Source organism: Oratosquilla oratoria, chromosome 12 (assembly GCF_046742065.1).
Source record: "Oratosquilla oratoria isolate Oo_2021 chromosome 12, ASM4674206v1, whole genome shotgun sequence".
In the NCBI taxonomy this organism is placed as follows: Eukaryota; Metazoa; Arthropoda; class Malacostraca; order Stomatopoda; family Squillidae; genus Oratosquilla; species Oratosquilla oratoria.
Genome location: NC_134788.1, coordinates 5498756 through 5516615, shown reverse-complemented (window position 1 = coordinate 5516615; position 17860 = coordinate 5498756). Strand labels below are relative to the sequence as shown.

The window sequence follows — 17860 nt, the reverse complement described above, 5'->3', positions numbered from 1 at the left end:
GTTTTTAAGTTTACCATTCACATACCGATAGAATAGTTTGGGTTGCTCTTTGCATTTGTCTATAATATCCTTCTCATGGTTCCTTTTCTCCTCTCTTCTCACATTAACATACTCATTTCTATAGTTAACATAAATTTGCCATTTGCTTTGTTTTTTGTCTTTTCTCCACTTTTTCCAAGCTTTGTCCCTTCTGTCTTTTGCCTCACTGCATCTTTTGTTGAACCAACATTTAATGTACTCTCTCTCTCGCTTTTGTCTTGGTACATGCCTGTTTACCCCTTCATTGTAGTTTTCCATCAATATATTCCATTTCTCTTCCACTGCTGTTTCTTCCCTGTAAAATATTTCCCAGTTTGCATTCCGGAAGAATGTCTTTAGTTTTGTAAAGTCTGTTTTGTTGTACCTCAGTCTTCCTTTCCTATGCTTTTCGTTCCTCTCTATGTCTATTTCTTCCTTTAGTATAGTTTCGATGAGTACATGGTCACTCTTTCCAATTGGTGTCTCATACTGGACTTTATGCACTATTTCAGGCTCTGTTGTAAATATTAGATCTAGTTTCGATGGCTCTTCATTATTTCTGTACCTTGTGTTTTCATGGACCCATTGGGTCATTGTGTACTCCATGGTCATATCTAGCAGTACATTGCCCCACGAGTCATCTCCTCCTTGCACTGTCATGCTGTCCCAACAAATTTCTTTGCAATTGAAGTCCCCCATAACTACCAGATTACCCTTACCCATTAGTATCTCATTGAGTGATTTTCTTGTGTCATCTAGCATTTTTTTATGTTCAATTTCTTTCCAAGCGCTTGTTTTTGGAGGCACATAAGTCACCACAAACTTTCTACTCTTCATATTCTTGCCTTCGACTTTTATCATGATCAATTCAGCATTACCTTTGCCCTCTGCAATTTTTGTCACCTTTAGGTCTTTCTTGGCCAAGAACATGATTCCCCCTCCCTGTTTCTTGTCCCTGTTTTTTATCCAGTAGTTGTATAAACCTTGTCCGATAACAGTGGATGGTATTTCACCTCTTAGTTTAGTCTCTACAATTCCCATTATGTCTGGTTTTGCTTCTAACAGATAATCATTGAGTTCGTTCAGTCCCGAAATTAGTCCGTCAATGTTGGTATAGGCCACTTTTAATTTTCTTCCTTCTCCCTGGTTTCTTCTTCCCTTGTTTTGTTCGTTTTGAAGCGCCATTGTCTTAATCTCAAGTCTATTACTCTCCACTGGAATTCTTTGCATTCTGTCTCCGATCTTTTCAAGTTTTTTTCCTTTGCTTCTTCTCTTAGCGCCCTTTCTTTTTCTAATTCCTCAGTACTCATTTCTCTTTTTATCCATATCTTATTGTATTTTTCACTCTTTGCCAAGTTACCTACTTTTTCAAATATGTCTTCTACTACCACTTGTGACCTTAGTTTTATCTTTAGAGGTCGATTCCTATCCTTAGTATAGCGACCAATTCTGTAAGTCTCTTCTAAGTCTGTGCCTGAATCACTATCTCCCCCCTGAATTTCATTAAGGATTTCTACTGCTGTCTCTTTTTCTTCTTTTTCTCTCATGTACCTCGCCAATCCTTGTTTTTCTTTAAGCCCATAAACCACAATACATTTCTTCCTATCTACTGTGTCCCTGACCCAGTTTGCTTTTTCGTTAATCACTTGAATGATTGTGTCTTTTGCATTATCTTGCATTTGCTGCTTGACTATTTCTTTGAAAGCAATTTCTTTATTTTCTTTCCACTTCTTAATTTCCTGGATACTGTCCCCACCTAAGTTTTCTTCGATCTTTTGTGTCAATTCTTGGAATTTGTTGTTCACTTCTTGCTTTAGATTTTCGCTATTATTATCATTAGTTTTCTTCTTTTCATTTTCATTCTTCAGTTCATTTATGTCTCTTTTCATTTCTTTAATTTCGTTTGTAAGATCCAAGTTAGCTTTTTTCAGGTCAGAAATTTCGTGGTTAGTCTTAGATAAACAATCAATTAAACCAATGACCTCTTTTCTTAAGTCCATGATTTCATTTTCCCACCGAGTCCTATTTTTGCTCATCTCTCTCTCTATCTCTAATAATCTACTTAAGTTCTTTCTTTCGTACTTACCAAACCCTAAGAAATCATTGTCGTAACACGTGGCGCTTTGTTTATTGTTTACATCGCGGTTCAGTGGATTGCCTCCAGATGGCTCTGATTCGCAACTGGCTTTCGAGCCGTTTTCATTCATTTTTGCTAATTTCGAGTTAACACAATTAACTAGCACTGCATAGATACCATTTCGGGCACTCACGTTCACTCCCCACCCCTACAGTACAAACCAGGTTTTCCTTTTTCGTTGTAAATCCTCTCCTTCTTGGTCGCGCGACGACGAGCGACGACGAGCGGTGTTGCTTCGATGAGCGTGTGTGTGTGTATGTATTTCTCTTTGTGTTACTATTATTTCACTCATGGGGGGAGATCACACTTCATTTACTTTGTCCCAATATTGTGCCTTTTCTCTAGTAAAAATGGATTTGAAGTGATTATTCATGACTTCAGCCATTTCCTGATCTGTGTATTCTATATTTCCTTGGCATAGTTTCACCATTTCCTGTTTATCTTTAAGTTTACCATTCACATATCTACAAAATAGTTTGGACTGCTCCTTGCATTTTTCTATAATGTGTGTGTGTTTAATTAGTTGTATTATATGGGAAGGGGAGCTATGCTCGTAGTGACCTGTCTTTGTATCTTTAGATCACATACCTCTTTGTTTACATCAAATTAGTCTTTTCTTAAATTCATAACCTCTTTCTTTAGTTCTATGAATTCCTTATCCCATGAGTCTCTGTTAAAATTCATCTTCCTTTGCATGTCTATGATTCGACTTAAATTTCTTCTTTCTTACTTACCAAATCCAGAAAAAGAGTCATCAGCTCTTAGCCTTAGTGGTCCTCTAGTGGTTTCTAGGCCTCTGTTTACATTAAGTTTTGGTATAGCGCTTCCAGAGGGCTCTGCACATTCGTGTTGATGTTCAATTAAAAATTGTCAGCATTCTCGGCTAATCCTTCTTGATTTCGTTGCATTTTCTCTCAATAGACAGTACTAGCATTGTTTCAGATCATTTAGGGCAACAACAAGTGCTCCCCCTCCCACTAAATACAACCCAAGCCTCCTGCTCTCCTTACACTATTGAGAATTTTCGTCTTATTTGGTAGGCTACAGAGCTCTAGTTGACACTGTTGACTGCTTGGTGATTTGTGTGTGTGTAATTCACCACCATGGTATTAGATCATATGTTGGACTTGTGATTGACAGCTACTATCTTCCTGAATGAGCTCAGGCCTCATATATGACATATCTATGGGTAATGCTGTGATCTTACATGTACACACACCCCCAACTCCCTGCTCATGATAGTTGGAGTAACGACATGTAGTGTACTGATACTGAAATTGTTTCAGCCTTGGACGAGATTTGAACTCGGACCACCACAGAGGAGCCCACGATCACTACCAGCACATCATCGAGTCGTGTAATGTGTGTGTATTTATTACCTAGTTGTATTTTATGGGAAGAGAGCTATGCTCGTAGTGACCCACTTTTGTATCTGAGCTTGTGCGTGCGTGTGTAGTTACTTAATTGTACCTATTTGCAGTAGACAGGAAAGGAGCAATGCTCATTAGGTCCCTTCTCCTATTCTCCAAGCTATCATATCTATAATGTCAAGTTTATGTACAGGTTCAACTCAATCTATATTCTTGATTCTTAATTATCATATTTAGATATGAATTCATGTATTGTTTGAACTAAGGCTATATGACTTTCTAAGCTATACCAAGTATTTATGCATCCATATGGAAAACTGTATTTCTTCACATCCTTTAGATATGTGGTCTCTCTTAATTTGTTCCCATGATCTCTTAAAGTCCTACCAGCCTTAATTAAGAGATCACTTCTGTCAAAACAATCTATACCCTTTAGTAACTTGAATACTGTAATCATATCATCTCTTTCTCTTCAATCTTTAAGATTCTCTTCTGAATACTCTGTTATCTCTTCTAGCTAAGACATTTGTTATCATTTTTTTTTTATATTGTTGTGGGTGTCTTTATGATTTTTTTCAAGAGGATGTGCCTATGGACTGTATCAAATATCTTATATACATCTTTTGTCACCATTAGTGAAGGTGGTTAGCTGTTAAATCCTTCTAGTATTTATTGTGTGATGTTTGTAATTAGTGTGCTGGTTGCATGGCTCTCTTTGAATATTGAGAAGGGAGGATGGTAATACATATTCTAATTCTTTTCTACATTAATATTTCCATCAGCTTGGACATGAAAGACATCTACCATAACCTGTAACCTGAACCTCACAATACATTCATACAAAGCCACATATACACTAAGATCAGAAAAAATACTCCAATCCCAATCCCCAAACTGTACTCAACCAGACTACCTCCAGACATCAGCCCAACTTAAGACTCCCTCCAATGGCAAGTGAAACCCACATTGGCACAACTGTATTCAGACCATCAACCAGCATTGAAACAGGACCAGCACAGAATAGACCACTCACTCATACATAGTTCAGCCCCCCTCAAAATTATTTTCTGGATCTGCCACTGGCCATGGAGGTTACATGGGAGTGGGAGTAGAAAGACCTGGGGCAATGGACTGATTGAATGACACATCTAAAAAGTATTTAAGATTCCATTACAGGTAATTTCCTTTCAAGCTCTATACTTAAAGAAACACCATTGCATCAATGACATGTTAATGATACCATTCCTTCATTACTAAATTAGCTAATCAGTACAATTTTGCAATGAATCATAGTTACCTCATGTAGAGTATTTGGTGAGCTACTTGCATCCCAATGCACCTCTCCCCATCGTGGATCAGGATCAGCTCCAAGCAGATCTAGTTGATGGGACAATGATTGGGAAAGTGCAGGTGAAAGACCTGTTGAGTAGGATAGGTGGGAGAAGGACCGTGACATCATGTCCATGTTGGATCCTTGGGAGATACTGAACTGTAAAGGAATAAAAAAAAAAATTTCAACATATGAAATGAAGGGCTACAAATACTGTATAATACCCTGTAATAAGCACAGTACAATCTTAAGCATGTATTGAGGTTGTTCTGATTGTTTGGCTCCTCTTTATCTACTCTTGCCAAGAAACGTTTGTAAGGAGGAACCAAACAATCAGAACAATCTTGAGATTTTGGTTCTCCCTTATGAAAATTATCTTGGAGTTGTGAAAATGCTAAAGAAATTGAATATTAGGTTAGTCTTTAGATACAATAACACCATCAAAAGGACCCTCATCCAGAATAGCCCACCTAACAACAATGGTTTGTTTACAAGATTCTGTGTTATGACTGACAAGTTTTATTTAGGACAAACTAGGAAAAGCTTGGAAACAAGGATTTCTCAACATATAGTGTGAGAACTGCCCAAGAAAATAATGCTTTATTCCAGCACAAAGCAGTAAATGATTACTATATTGACTGGTCTGGGGCTAAGATTGTAGTGAGGTCCAGAAGTCTGTCCAAGAGAAATACGACTGAAATAGTTTAATCTCAGGAACATTTGCAAAGCATATAAACATGAGTTACAGGCATTTTAAATGTGATAAATTGCTAACCAGCTTAACTGTTAGGGAGTACCCTCCACATTAATCTATCTGTAGTCAGGTAAAATGAGGAAGGTAAGGTCATTCACCTCTCCTCATTCCTATGTACATGCTTCCTGCTTTTGTTCCCTTTTCTCCATGTTCCTTAATGGTTGTATCATTAACCCTGTTGGATCGGAAAACATTACGTAGGTGTTTTCTCTCCTTCCAACAGTTACCCAAACCAGACCATATGAAAGTGAATGAGAGCACAGCATATCAAAACACAAACCCTGGACACAGAACACAGGGTCACACTCCCCTACATCAAAGATGTTTCAGAGGCAACAGCCAGGATACTCCGGGACAATAACATACAGGTGGCACATAAACCATCCAACACTGCATCATAACCTATCCAAGGTCAAGGACACAGAAGTACCCACACAGCAGGCAGGGGTGGTGTACTGCCTTGGTTGCATGGATTGTGATGCAGATTACATTGGAGAAACAAAAAAGAAACTTGCTACCAGGTTAGAAGAAAACAAACGGGCAGTTAGACATAAAGATCCAGCTTTAGCCCTTTTCAAACACATCACTGAACACCAACACCACATAGACTGGGAAGGAGCACAAGTAATACACAGAGACAGTTAAAAAAAATATTCTTAGAAGTGTGGACAACAAAAGAGGCCAGCCCCATATATTGACTTGAACCCAATATACCTAGGCACAAGGAACACGGCAACAAACTCAACGTAGGATGTAACCAGTTATTACTACTTATGTGAGTGAATTGAAGTACACTCCTAAGTGCTTTTAAGGTTGAGTTTATAAGAATATGTGACCGTGACTTGTTTGTATCCTTTTTGTTGCATGTGTGTATTTTATTATGTATTTCCTTTCATTGTGAGTTAAGATGTACAGGTGAACAATTTTGACCAGTTGCCCATGCAAGGTGATTGAATACAAAGTGTACGGCTGAGTGTATATAAGGTTGATTTTTTAAGTCTATGTGAATGCGACATGACTGGTTCTCTCTGGTCATACGTGTGTGTACATCCAAGTTCATTTTGTAGCAGTTTAATGTCACTGTGAGTTTATGTAAGGATAATTGTGAACAGATGTCTGTGTTATGTCACATGTACCTGATACTCATTGACATGGAACGATTAGGGGGACCCTGGGCAGCTCTGGTTGCATTGGCTACCTCTCCCACTTCCAGCAGTGGCCAACATATTGAATCTTTGATCACTATACCCTATCACACTTCTGAGGACGGTCCTAGGACTAAAACCGAAATGTAGGGTCAATAAACCTCCCATTTTGAGTCTGGTGTTTATGATTCTCCCTTCAATATATATATATATATATATTTATATATATATATATATATGTATATATATATATATATATATATATGTATATATGTATATATATATATATATATTATAATAAAGTAGTAGTCTCTGTCTGTCTGATTGTTTACTTGTTTGTTTGTACATGAACTCCTCCTAGGGTTTTAGAGATAGACCCCCATAACCATATATATTCTGATACCCTATCACTCCAGGTACTTGGATAACTATATTTCATTTCGAAAAAAAATATTTTGGTTAGGGTTAAGGGTTGAAGTTAGGAGGTTTATCTAGTATCCCCTGAAGTCGCATAGTATTTTTTGTGACTTAAGAATTAATATGATTAAACAAACCATTGTATGTATCCCTAAATATTATTTACATTTGTGAAATTAATGTTGTAAGAAGAAAGCATGTTTATGGAATATGATTGTATAATTTCAACTAATGTTGAAATATTGGTTGTTTTCATTTAATTTTTGTGCGGGCGGAAATAGTTCATTCACAAACTCCTACATTTTTGCAGAAAAACCCCTGTAACTACATATATTCTGAAGATAAATAAACTAGACACATTTCTTCATCTTTTAGCAGTAGATATTTAATGTCAATCCACACACACACACACACACACTTTTGTTGGATGGACGGTGAAGATTAGAGTTCTGAAGAAAAAGTGAAATATTCATGGACCTCAATGCAAAGGAAGTACCTATTGTATTTACAGGGAAGGGGATAACTCGTGGTGTCATAGGAAAGTGAGGAAAAAGGAGAAGGGGAGGGATTACTGAGGGAAATGGAAGGAAATGAGGAAGGGCAGGACTTAGCCCAAGAGGCCAGACATCTTGTAAACAAATGAAGGACCGATGATTCTGGAGATGGGATTAACAAAATTGTAAAGATTAGAAATATAGATAAGAGCAGCACAATGGAAGGTGAGGATAATAATTTCCAGGGATTTAATGAGGGTGGGGGGGATACCAACCTCCCCCGATTGACAAGACTAGAGGAGAAACTTGATAAGATGGTCGAACATTGGGAAGACAGGTTCGGTAACATAACCAACATTGCGCAGAGTTGAAAGATTGGAAGAACTAGAGAAGGCAAACAAAAATTTAACTAATGAAATAGAAGAATTAAAAAGACAGTTAAAAGAAGTAAAAGAGGAGAATGAAGAATTAAAAAGGAACAATAAAGACAATAAAGAGGCCATAGCAAAAGAAGCACAGGGTTGGAGAAAAATCCAGGAAAACAGTAAAGTTGCATTTACTGATATAATTAAACAACAAATGAAAGAACAAACTGAAGACTCAGTTATCAAAGTGATGAGACAGGAGAATATAGTAAGAGACTTAGCAGATAAAAGGAAATGTATAATTATATTAGGAATGGAAAAGAAATATAACCTAGATAGAACTTCAAGAATCAGTGAGGAAAAAGAAAAAGTAAGCAGTTTACTAGAACTAGTTCAGGAAGATGAACCTGAAATAATGAAACAAATCGAAGAGATGTTTAGGCTCAGAAAATATAGTACAGATAAGACCAGACCAATCAAGATTAAATTCAGATCACAAACAGGAGAGAATATTTTAGCAAAAACTGGGAAGCTAGCAGCAAGTGAACAATATAAAAAGGTATGGATAAAAAGAGAAATGAATAAAGAGGAGAGGAAGAAAAAATGAAAAGGAAAGAAGCTAAAGAAAAAAAACGAGACCAGAACGGAGTCAGAAAAACAAGAATTCTACTGGAGAGTAGTGAATATGAAATTGAGGAAATGAACCATAACAGAAACAAAAAAGAAACAGAGAATACAATGGACATAACAGAAAGTTAAGAGTGTCCTACACAAATATAGATGGATTAATAATAGGTCTGAATGAACTGACTGAGTATCTGAAGGAAAAAGAACCGGATATAATGGGAATTGTTGAGACAAAATTAAAAGGTCCACTATCACCCAACGTCATAGGACACAATGCATATAATTATTGGATTAGAAACAGAGAGATAAAACAAGGGGGTGGAGTTATGTTCCTGACTAAGAAGGATATGAACGTGAAGAGTGTCACATATGGAAAGAATACAGTAGAGATGATTATGATAGAAGTAGAAGACAGAGATAAGAAGAGCAGAAAGTTTGTAATAAACCAAAAACAGTCTCGTGGGAAGAGAGTGAACATAAAAGTATATTAGAAGACACAAGAATAACATTAAACAAGATAATGGAAGATGGAGGAAGAATAGTTATGATGGGCGACTTTAATTGCAAAGAAGTCTGCTGGGAAGAGATGACCGTAAAGGGTGGAGAAGACTCATGGGGAAATGTTCTACTTGAGATGATTATTGACCACACAATGACATAATGGATTCAAGAGAACACTAGGTATAGAAATGAAGAACCATTGAGACTAGACCTAATAATCACATCAGAACCTGAAATAGTGGAAAAGATAGAATACCAGGCACCAATAAGTAAAAGTGACCACATATTGATAGAACTAGAACTAAATGAAAAAAAAATACATGAAAAGAAGTGAACAATACAGAAAAGGAAGATTGATGTATGAAAAAACAAACTTTGATAAAATAAGAGAATTCTTTCAAAATGAAAACTGGGAAAGAATACACAAAGATACAACAGTAGAAGAGAAATGGAATATTTTGACAAAAATCTATAAAAAAAAAAAAAAAGGAGTGGCAAAGTATGTCCCAAGACAAAAACAAGAAAAAGAATATGTAAAGTGCTGGTACAACAAAAGTTGTGGAGTGTTAAAAGACAAAAGAGACAAAGCTTGGACCAAATGGAAAGACAAAAGACCTGAAAAATGGAAAATATATACTTGTTATAGAAATGAATATGTACAAGCGTGCAGAGAAGAAAAGAGAAAATATGAAAAAGATGTCATAGAAAAATGTAAAGATCAACCAAAACTATTCTACAGATTTGTAAACAACAAACTGAAGAACAAACAAGACTTGGAGAAATTAAGACAAGGAGGAGTTGAATACACAGAGGAAATAGAAATGGCGGAAATTATGAACAAGCATTTGAAATCAGTGTTTACAAGGGAGAATATACAACCAGAAGAGATCGAATGGAAGGAGAAAGTCCCTCTATGAAAGAAATAGAAGTAACAAAGAATGAAATAATGAAACACTTGAGTAATCTTGATGTTAGAAAATCGCATGGACCAGATGAAATAGCAAACTGGATTTTGAAAGAATGCAGAAATGAACTGGCAGACAAAATACATAGCATAATAAATAGTTCCTTGAAAGAAGGAAAAGTTCCAGAAGATTGGAAAAAAGCAAATATAGTACCTATATATAAAGGAGGTAATAAAGAAGACCCTACCAACTATAGACCAGTCTCTCTAACAAGTACAATAGCAAAAATTTGTGAAAGAATTATCAAAAGTAGATGGGTAAAATATCTAGAGAAAAAAACAGCACGCTAAATCCAAGGCAATTTGGATTCAGACAAGGACGATCATGCGTCACTAATTTAATATGTTTCTATTCAAGGCTAATAGATATAATACAAGAAAGAGATGGATGGGCTGATTGTGCATTTCTAGACCTAAAAAAAGCTTTTGACAAAGTACCACATAAGAAGTTGCTTAAGAAATTAGATACTGAAGGAGGAATACAGGGCAAACTGCTTAAATGGATGGAAGACTTTTTGCAAGAAAGAAAAATGAGAGTAGTGATAAGAGACAAACACTCAAAATGGGATGACGTAATAAGCGGTATTCCACAAGGAACAGTTCTGGCCCCAATAATGTTTGCTATATATATTAATGATATGGATGAAGAAATTGAAAGTTATACGAGCTTCTTTGCAGATGATGCAAAACTATTAAAAAAAAGTGAACAAGGAACAAGATTGTGAGTCACTACAGAGTGATCTAAATAAAGTATGGGAATGGAGTAGGAAGTGGGAGATGGAGTTCAACACTAAAAAGTGTAGTATAATGGAATTATATATATACATATACTGTATATACATACATAATTATTATATATTATATATATATTATATATCATATATTATATATATATTATATATTAAATATATATATATATATATATATATATATATATATATATATATATAATAAAAAGAAAGATAAAAACAAATAGATAAATAAAATTACCGGTACCTGTCTCTTACTATGATCATGTTATTTTTATATATTTCCTCCTCATATTCTTAAACTAAGGAATGGCTTAAATTTCACACTAACCTGTGAGTATCGTGCCCATTGCTCTACTCGACTCTCCTTCTTGCGAACAAGTGTGAAATTCCCAGTGTTATCACACTGTGGACTTGCAGAGTCTCGGCCATCAAACAATATTGAGTCCTAGGAAACAAAATTAAAAAAAGAATTACACAAGAGATATTTTTAAACACTTAGAGGAAAATTTCACATTTTAAATCACAAAACATGGCATGAAATAGGGTATGACTAAATAGATATAGTGAAAGTTTATACAACATCCTTTTTCTGTTATGGTTTTCATGATGGATGCAAGTGATACAACTGCACTCCAGTGAAGGAGGAGCTTAAGCTTGAATCCAACTCCCTTGGATTCAAAGACCTTCAAGTAATTTCATCTCCTCACAAATGATGTTCAGTGTAGTGAAATGGTGGTGACTGGGACTCATGTTTAGAGGGCCCTGTGAATAATGGTTGTGATGACTGGGTTTGATTATCTGAACTGCATTACTGCTATTAGTGATTTGTTCCACAATAGTTACAACTGTGAAGCAAATAAAAGCTTTGTTGCTGCCTTGTGCATGAGTGATATCGGGTATCATAGAAAATGGTTTTCATGGCTGTAGTAGTTCAACCAGTCCAAACCCTTGATGCAAGTATTCAAATAAATTTATCAATACTTTCTTATGCTCAGCATAGTAAAATGGTAGCAAGTGGGACTCACACTCAGAGAGACATGTGATCAAGACTCGCAATGGCCAGGTTTGATTACACAAACATATATATATATATATATATATATATATATATATATATATATATATATATATATATATATATATAAATATATATATATACATATATATATATATATATATATATATATACATATATATATATATATAGTATATATATAGTATATATATATACATACATATATATATATATATATATATACATCTACATCCATGTCATTCACATACTGAACATTACTGGAGCCAATACTGATCACTATGAAACTCCACTAATCACCTCCTCTCAAGATGAACTCTTCTCTGAGCACTACTCTCATTTTTCTCACATGCAAGAAATCCTCCATCCAGTTTAGTAATTTACCTTGTATTCCTATTCTTTATTTTTTCATTATTTTGTGTGGTATTTTGTCAAAGGCTTTTTGTAAGTCTGGGAAAGCACAATCAGCCCATCCACCCCTTTCTTGTATTATATCTATCTGTCTGAATCCAAATTGTCTCGGGTTTATTATATTGTTTTCTTCCAGGTGTTTTACCCATCTATTCTTGATCCTTTTCTCACAAATCTTGGCTACAGTGCTTGTATGGGAGACGAGTCTGTAATTAGTTGGTTCTTCTTTGTTTCCTCCTTTACATATTGGTAGAGTGTTGGCATTTTTCCAGTCCTTTAGTATTTTTTCTTCTTTGAATGAGCAACTTATGTTGTATATTTTGTCCATTAGTTCTTCTTTGCATTCTTTTAGTATCCAATTTGCAATTCTGTCCGCGTCATACGATTTCCTAGTATCAGTGTTCATTTATTGTGTATTTACCTAGTTGTATTTACCTAGTTGTAATATACAGGAGGGGAGCTATGCTCGTGGTGACCCGTCTTTGTATCTCTCCGCATCAAGTTTTATCTTAAAATCTTGTATAGTGTTAGCACATACTGTTTTGTTGTCTAATTTGTTCCATGTATTTATTGCTCTGTGTGGGAAACTGTTCCTTTTCAAGTTTTTTCTATAACTATCCTTTTTCAATTTTTTTCCGTGTCCTCTTGTTTAACCGTTGTCCCACATTAATAGGTCGTTCCTGTCTAAAACTTCCATTTCTTTCATTATTCTGTAGATAGTTAGCAAATCTCCTCTTCCTCTTCTTTGTTCCAGAGTTGGTAGGTTCAATTTGGATAGTCTTTGCTCATATGTGTGTATTTACTCAGTTGTATCTTACGGGAAAGGGAGCCATGCTCGGGGTGTCCTGCCTCTATCTTGCAGTATCTAAATTGTTCTTAAATTTGTGCATGGTTTGTTCCATACATCCACCACTCTGTGGGAAAAGCTATTCTTTTTCAGGTCTTCTATAACTGTCCTTTTTTAGTTTCTTTCCATGTCCTCTTGTATTTCTCATATCCAATATTAGTAAGTCTTTTCTATCAATAGCTTCTGTACCTCTCATGATTCTAAAGATGGTCAACAGGTCTCCTCTTTCTCTTCTTTGTTCCAGGGTTGGTAACTCTAGTTTTGACAGCCTCTCTTTGTATGACAGTTCTCAAAGTGTGAGGGCCATCTTCATAGTTGCTCTTTGGATCGTTTCAATTTTCCTTATATTCTTTTTGGTACTGGGTGACCATAGTGTTGCTGCATACTCCAGTCTTGGTCTTATCATTGTGACTAGCATTTTCTTCACCATTTCTTTGTCCAAGTAAGTAAATCCCACTTTTATTGACCTCAGCAAGTTGTAGGTTTCTCCGACTATTTTGTTTATCTGTTTATCAGGGGGCATGTCCTTTGTGATGATTACTCCCAGGACTTTTTCAAATCCCACTTTCTTTACATACTTTTCACCGATTTTAAAGTTTAAATGTGCTTGAGAAGATATGTCTAAGAAGTATGGCAGGGGTTACTAGGTTGAATAGAGTGAGAAATGAGGAGGTGAGGAGGAGAGTGGGAGTGGAAAAGGAGATGGCAGGTGGGGCTGATGAAAAATTATTGGGATGGTTTGGACATATGGAAAGAATGAGTGATGAAAGATTAGTAAAAGAGGTGTGGAAGGCAGAGGAGGAGGGAGTGAATTTGAGGGGATGACCGAGGATGAGATGGATGGATGGGATGAGGAGGGCATTGAAAAAGAGGGGAATGTCTGTTGAGCAAGAAAGGGAGAGGGCAGGAGATACAGGTGAGTGGAAAGTGACTGCACAGATGATACTGTTATGCAAGGAAGGGAGGGGCAGGGATGGGGTAAGGGGTGCTTATGTGTGAATGATATTTTGATGCAACCCAAAGGGATGTCTCCCCCGTGGTAAGGCAGATATATGAGAAAGCTTTAGGAAAAGGTAAAGATACTTTTTGGGCCTTTACTGATCTGGAAAAGGCTTATGACAGGATAAACAGGAAGGCACTCTGGAAGGTATTGCAGATATATGGGATAGGAGGAAAGCTATTAAGAGCAGTCAAGAGTTTTTACGAGAGTAGTAGAGCTTGTGTTAGAATTAGAAATGGAGAGAATGAGTGGTTTGAGGTAAAGGTGGGACTTTGCCAGGGATATGTTATGTCACCTTGGCTATTCAATATATATAAGGATGGGGTGGTGCAAGAGGTAAACACAAGGTTAATGGTCTGGGGATTGGAGATGGTCAAAGAAAATGGAGAAAAGTGGGAGATAAACCAGTTGTTGTTTGCTGATGACACTATCTTGTAGCAGGATCAGAGGAATGATTAAGAAAATTAGTGACAGAGTTTGAGAAGATGTGCAAAAGAAGGAAGTTGAAGATAAATGTGGGTTAAAGTAAGGTGATGGGATGTATAAGGGGAGAAGGTGGAAGCACACTGGAAGTGAGTATTAAGGGAAAGAGACTGGAGGAAGTGGGTAGCTTTAGATACTTGGGTGCGAATGTGATGAGAAAGGGAGCAATGGAAGTGGAGGTAGAATGTAGATTGAGAGAAGCAAGTAAATGCTTTGGGGGATTGAAAAGTGTAATGAGAAATAAACATTTGGGAATGGACGCTAAGAGGAGGTTGTATGAAGGAGTGATTGTGCTGACAACACTGTATGTGGCAGAAACATGAAACATAAGAGAGGAAGAGAGGAGGAGTTTGAATGTCTTTGAGATGAGGTGCCTGAGAAATATGATAGGAGTTACTAGGCTGGATAGAGTAAGAAATGAGGAGGTGAGGAGGAGTGCATGGGTGGAAAGGGAGTTGAGAGATGGGGTTAATGAAAGAATATTGGGATGGTTTGGACACATGGAAAGAATGAATGAAGAATGATTAGTAAAAGAGGTGTGGAAAGTATAGTGAAGATTATATAAAAAAAAAAAAAAAAAAGAGAGAATCTCTTTTCAGAGATCTAGTTTACAAGACTAAATGTGTAATACTCTTTGGCTGGTGAGAAGACCACATCACCTCATGGAAGTTATGCCAGGAGCAGATGCAAAAAATTAGGGAAATCTCCCTAATGATTCTAGGGAAGGACTTTGATGTAACAGTGTGGCAATTGTTATTGGGAATATTAGTGCTTACCTTTGTTTGGGAAACTTTCCCTCAAAGTGTTATTTTCTTTCGATTCAGGAGCCTTTCCTGAAACTTTGAACCATGCCTATCGTAACTTTAATTAAGATATGATTAAACTCCCCTCCTCTTTATTTGTTAAATCTATGGAATTTTTGGTTTGATAAATCGGGGATTAACTTTGAGAAATTACTTAAAGTGAATATTAACCTATGGCCTTTGAGCTCTTTTTGAACTTGTAAGAGTCCCTCGGAATACAGTCCGCACTATTGTCGGGTCAGACATCAGACAACCCAGAGCTCTGGTTCCAGATGGAACTCTTATTTAAAAACATCTTGGCAAGGGACCTTACGTCTTCAGTTTCAGAAGGCCTTCAAGACTCTTCTAAATTCAAACTTACCAACATTTGAGAACCCAACCCGGCAGAAATTTGTGAGCGGTAAGTTCTCAAATTTTTCCTGAATTTGTTAAACCTCAATTTCCATAACAGACCAGATTGATGTCATGTTTAGGTTGGATAAGTATAAGAGGAATGGTGTGCATCTAATGAAAATAAAATTCAAGTCACAAGCCATGGCAAGGTAATCAGCAAGTCTTGGAAGTTAACTGGAGAGGAAAAGTTATAATAAATACTTGGATTAAGAGAGATGCTAATGGAGAGGAATGAGCACAGACACAAAATTTCTCAGAAGAAGCCAAAGCCAAAAAAAAGAGATAGGAACAGTAGAGGATTTTTTTTTTTTTCTTATTTATTTTTGAGAGAGAGAGAGAGAGAGTTGTCAATCAGAGTGTGAGGAAATGGTTTCTACAAAATACAGGAAGATAGTATTGCAAGGAAACACTAGAAGGAAATTCAAAGTAGTGCATGACCATGTTGGTGGTTTACCATCTACCAGGTTGGAGATAAATTATCATGGTACATACATGCCAAGGGCCTCTTTCCCTTTACAAAGGAGGTGGTCAAAGTCAAAGGCATAAATCCACTCCTACCCATTTCATCCCCACATACTCTTCACAACCCCTCCCTCCTTCTTTTCTTGGCTCCTCCTGGATGACTGGTTACCCCCTGCATCTCACCCACTGCCCTGGGTCAGAAGCAATGCAGCAAGACACAGCATATTCACAGCAAGGCCACTTCATTTAATTTGTGACCCCCCTCTCCATACCCTCATGCAGAAAAAGACAAGATGGGGAGAAATCCCTTCGAGCTGCATCAAAATAACGTTCAAACATACTCTCTAACCCTCACCCCTCCACCCACTCCCTTCCATTATCACAGAATTTTTGATACACATTCTCCACTCACCCCTATTTTCTGTCTTCTCCCTCAAGAGACATCCCCCTCTTTCCCAATGCCCCCTTCACCCCATCCATCTATCTCATCCTTGGTCACCCCCTCATGTTCACTCTATCCACACCATTTTTACTAATCTTTCTTCACCCATTCTTTCCATGTGTCCAAACCATCACAATACTCTCTCATCAACTCTATCTCCCAACAACTCCTTATCCACCTCCACCCTCCCCCTCACCTCCTTGTTTCTCACTCTATCCAGCCTAGTAACCCCTACCATACTTCTCAGACATTTCATCTCAAAGCACAAAGAAAAACACAAGGAAGTTAGAAAGAATCCAAAGAGCAGCAATAAAGATGGCACCTACACTATCAAATTTGACATATGAACAAAGATTGGAGAAATTACAGCTATCAACATTAGAGCAGGGAAGGGAAAGAGGCAACTTGTTGACCATATTCAGAATTATGAAAGGGATGGAAGTTCTCGATGGAGATAACCTACTAAATTGGGACAAGAGAAAAACAAGAGGACACGCAAAGAAATTAAAGAAAGACAGTTACAGAAGAGACCTGAAAAAAACCAGTTTCCCGCAGAGTAATTGATGTCTGGAACAGATTGAAAAGTGAAACAGTGAATGCCAGAACTATACACGAGTTCAAATCTAAACTGGACGTGGAGAGATACGAAAACGGACCGCAACAAGCATAGCTCCCATCCCATAAAATACAACTAGGTAAAAACATTTAAACTCTTCCTCTCTTACGTTCCATGTTTCTGACCTGTACAGTGCAGTCGACACAATCATCCTGTTCATACAATCTCCTCTTAGCATTCATTCCCAAATGTCTATTTCTTACTATACTTTTTAATCCCCTAAGGCATTTACCTTCTCTCAATCTACAATCTACCTCCACTTCCACTCCTCCCTTTCCCACCACATTCACACCCAAGTATCTAATGCTATCCATGTCCTCCAGTCTCTCCCCCTAAATACTCACTTCCAGTTTGTTGCCACCCTCTCCCCTTATGCATCTCATCACCTTACTTTTACTCAAATTTATCTTCAACTTCCTTTTTTCACACACCTCCCCATACTGTGTCACTAATTTTCTTAGTCTCTCCTCTGATTCTGCTACAAGGGCAGTGTTGT

The 17860-nt window shown here is 36.9% G+C and overlaps 1 protein-coding gene across 9 annotated transcripts in view; it reads right to left on the bottom strand.

Annotated features, from left to right (window-relative positions):
• The window catches only part of LOC143030920 (rho family-interacting cell polarization regulator 2-like), a 276625-nt gene that overhangs the window by 68043 nt on the left and 190722 nt on the right, over positions 1–17860 (bottom strand). For all 9 annotated transcript variants that reach the window (XR_012966948.1, XR_012966950.1, XR_012966949.1 and 6 more), the window contains 2 exons: positions 11203–11319; positions 4823–5014 (listed from right to left, as the gene is read on the bottom strand). Coding sequence is in view for 6 of the 9 variants with exons in the window: in XM_076194178.1 (XP_076050293.1) it covers positions 4823–5014; positions 11203–11319 (309 nt within the window). In the remaining 3 variants the exon portion in view is untranslated. The remainder of the gene's footprint in view (positions 1–4822; positions 5015–11202; positions 11320–17860) is intronic.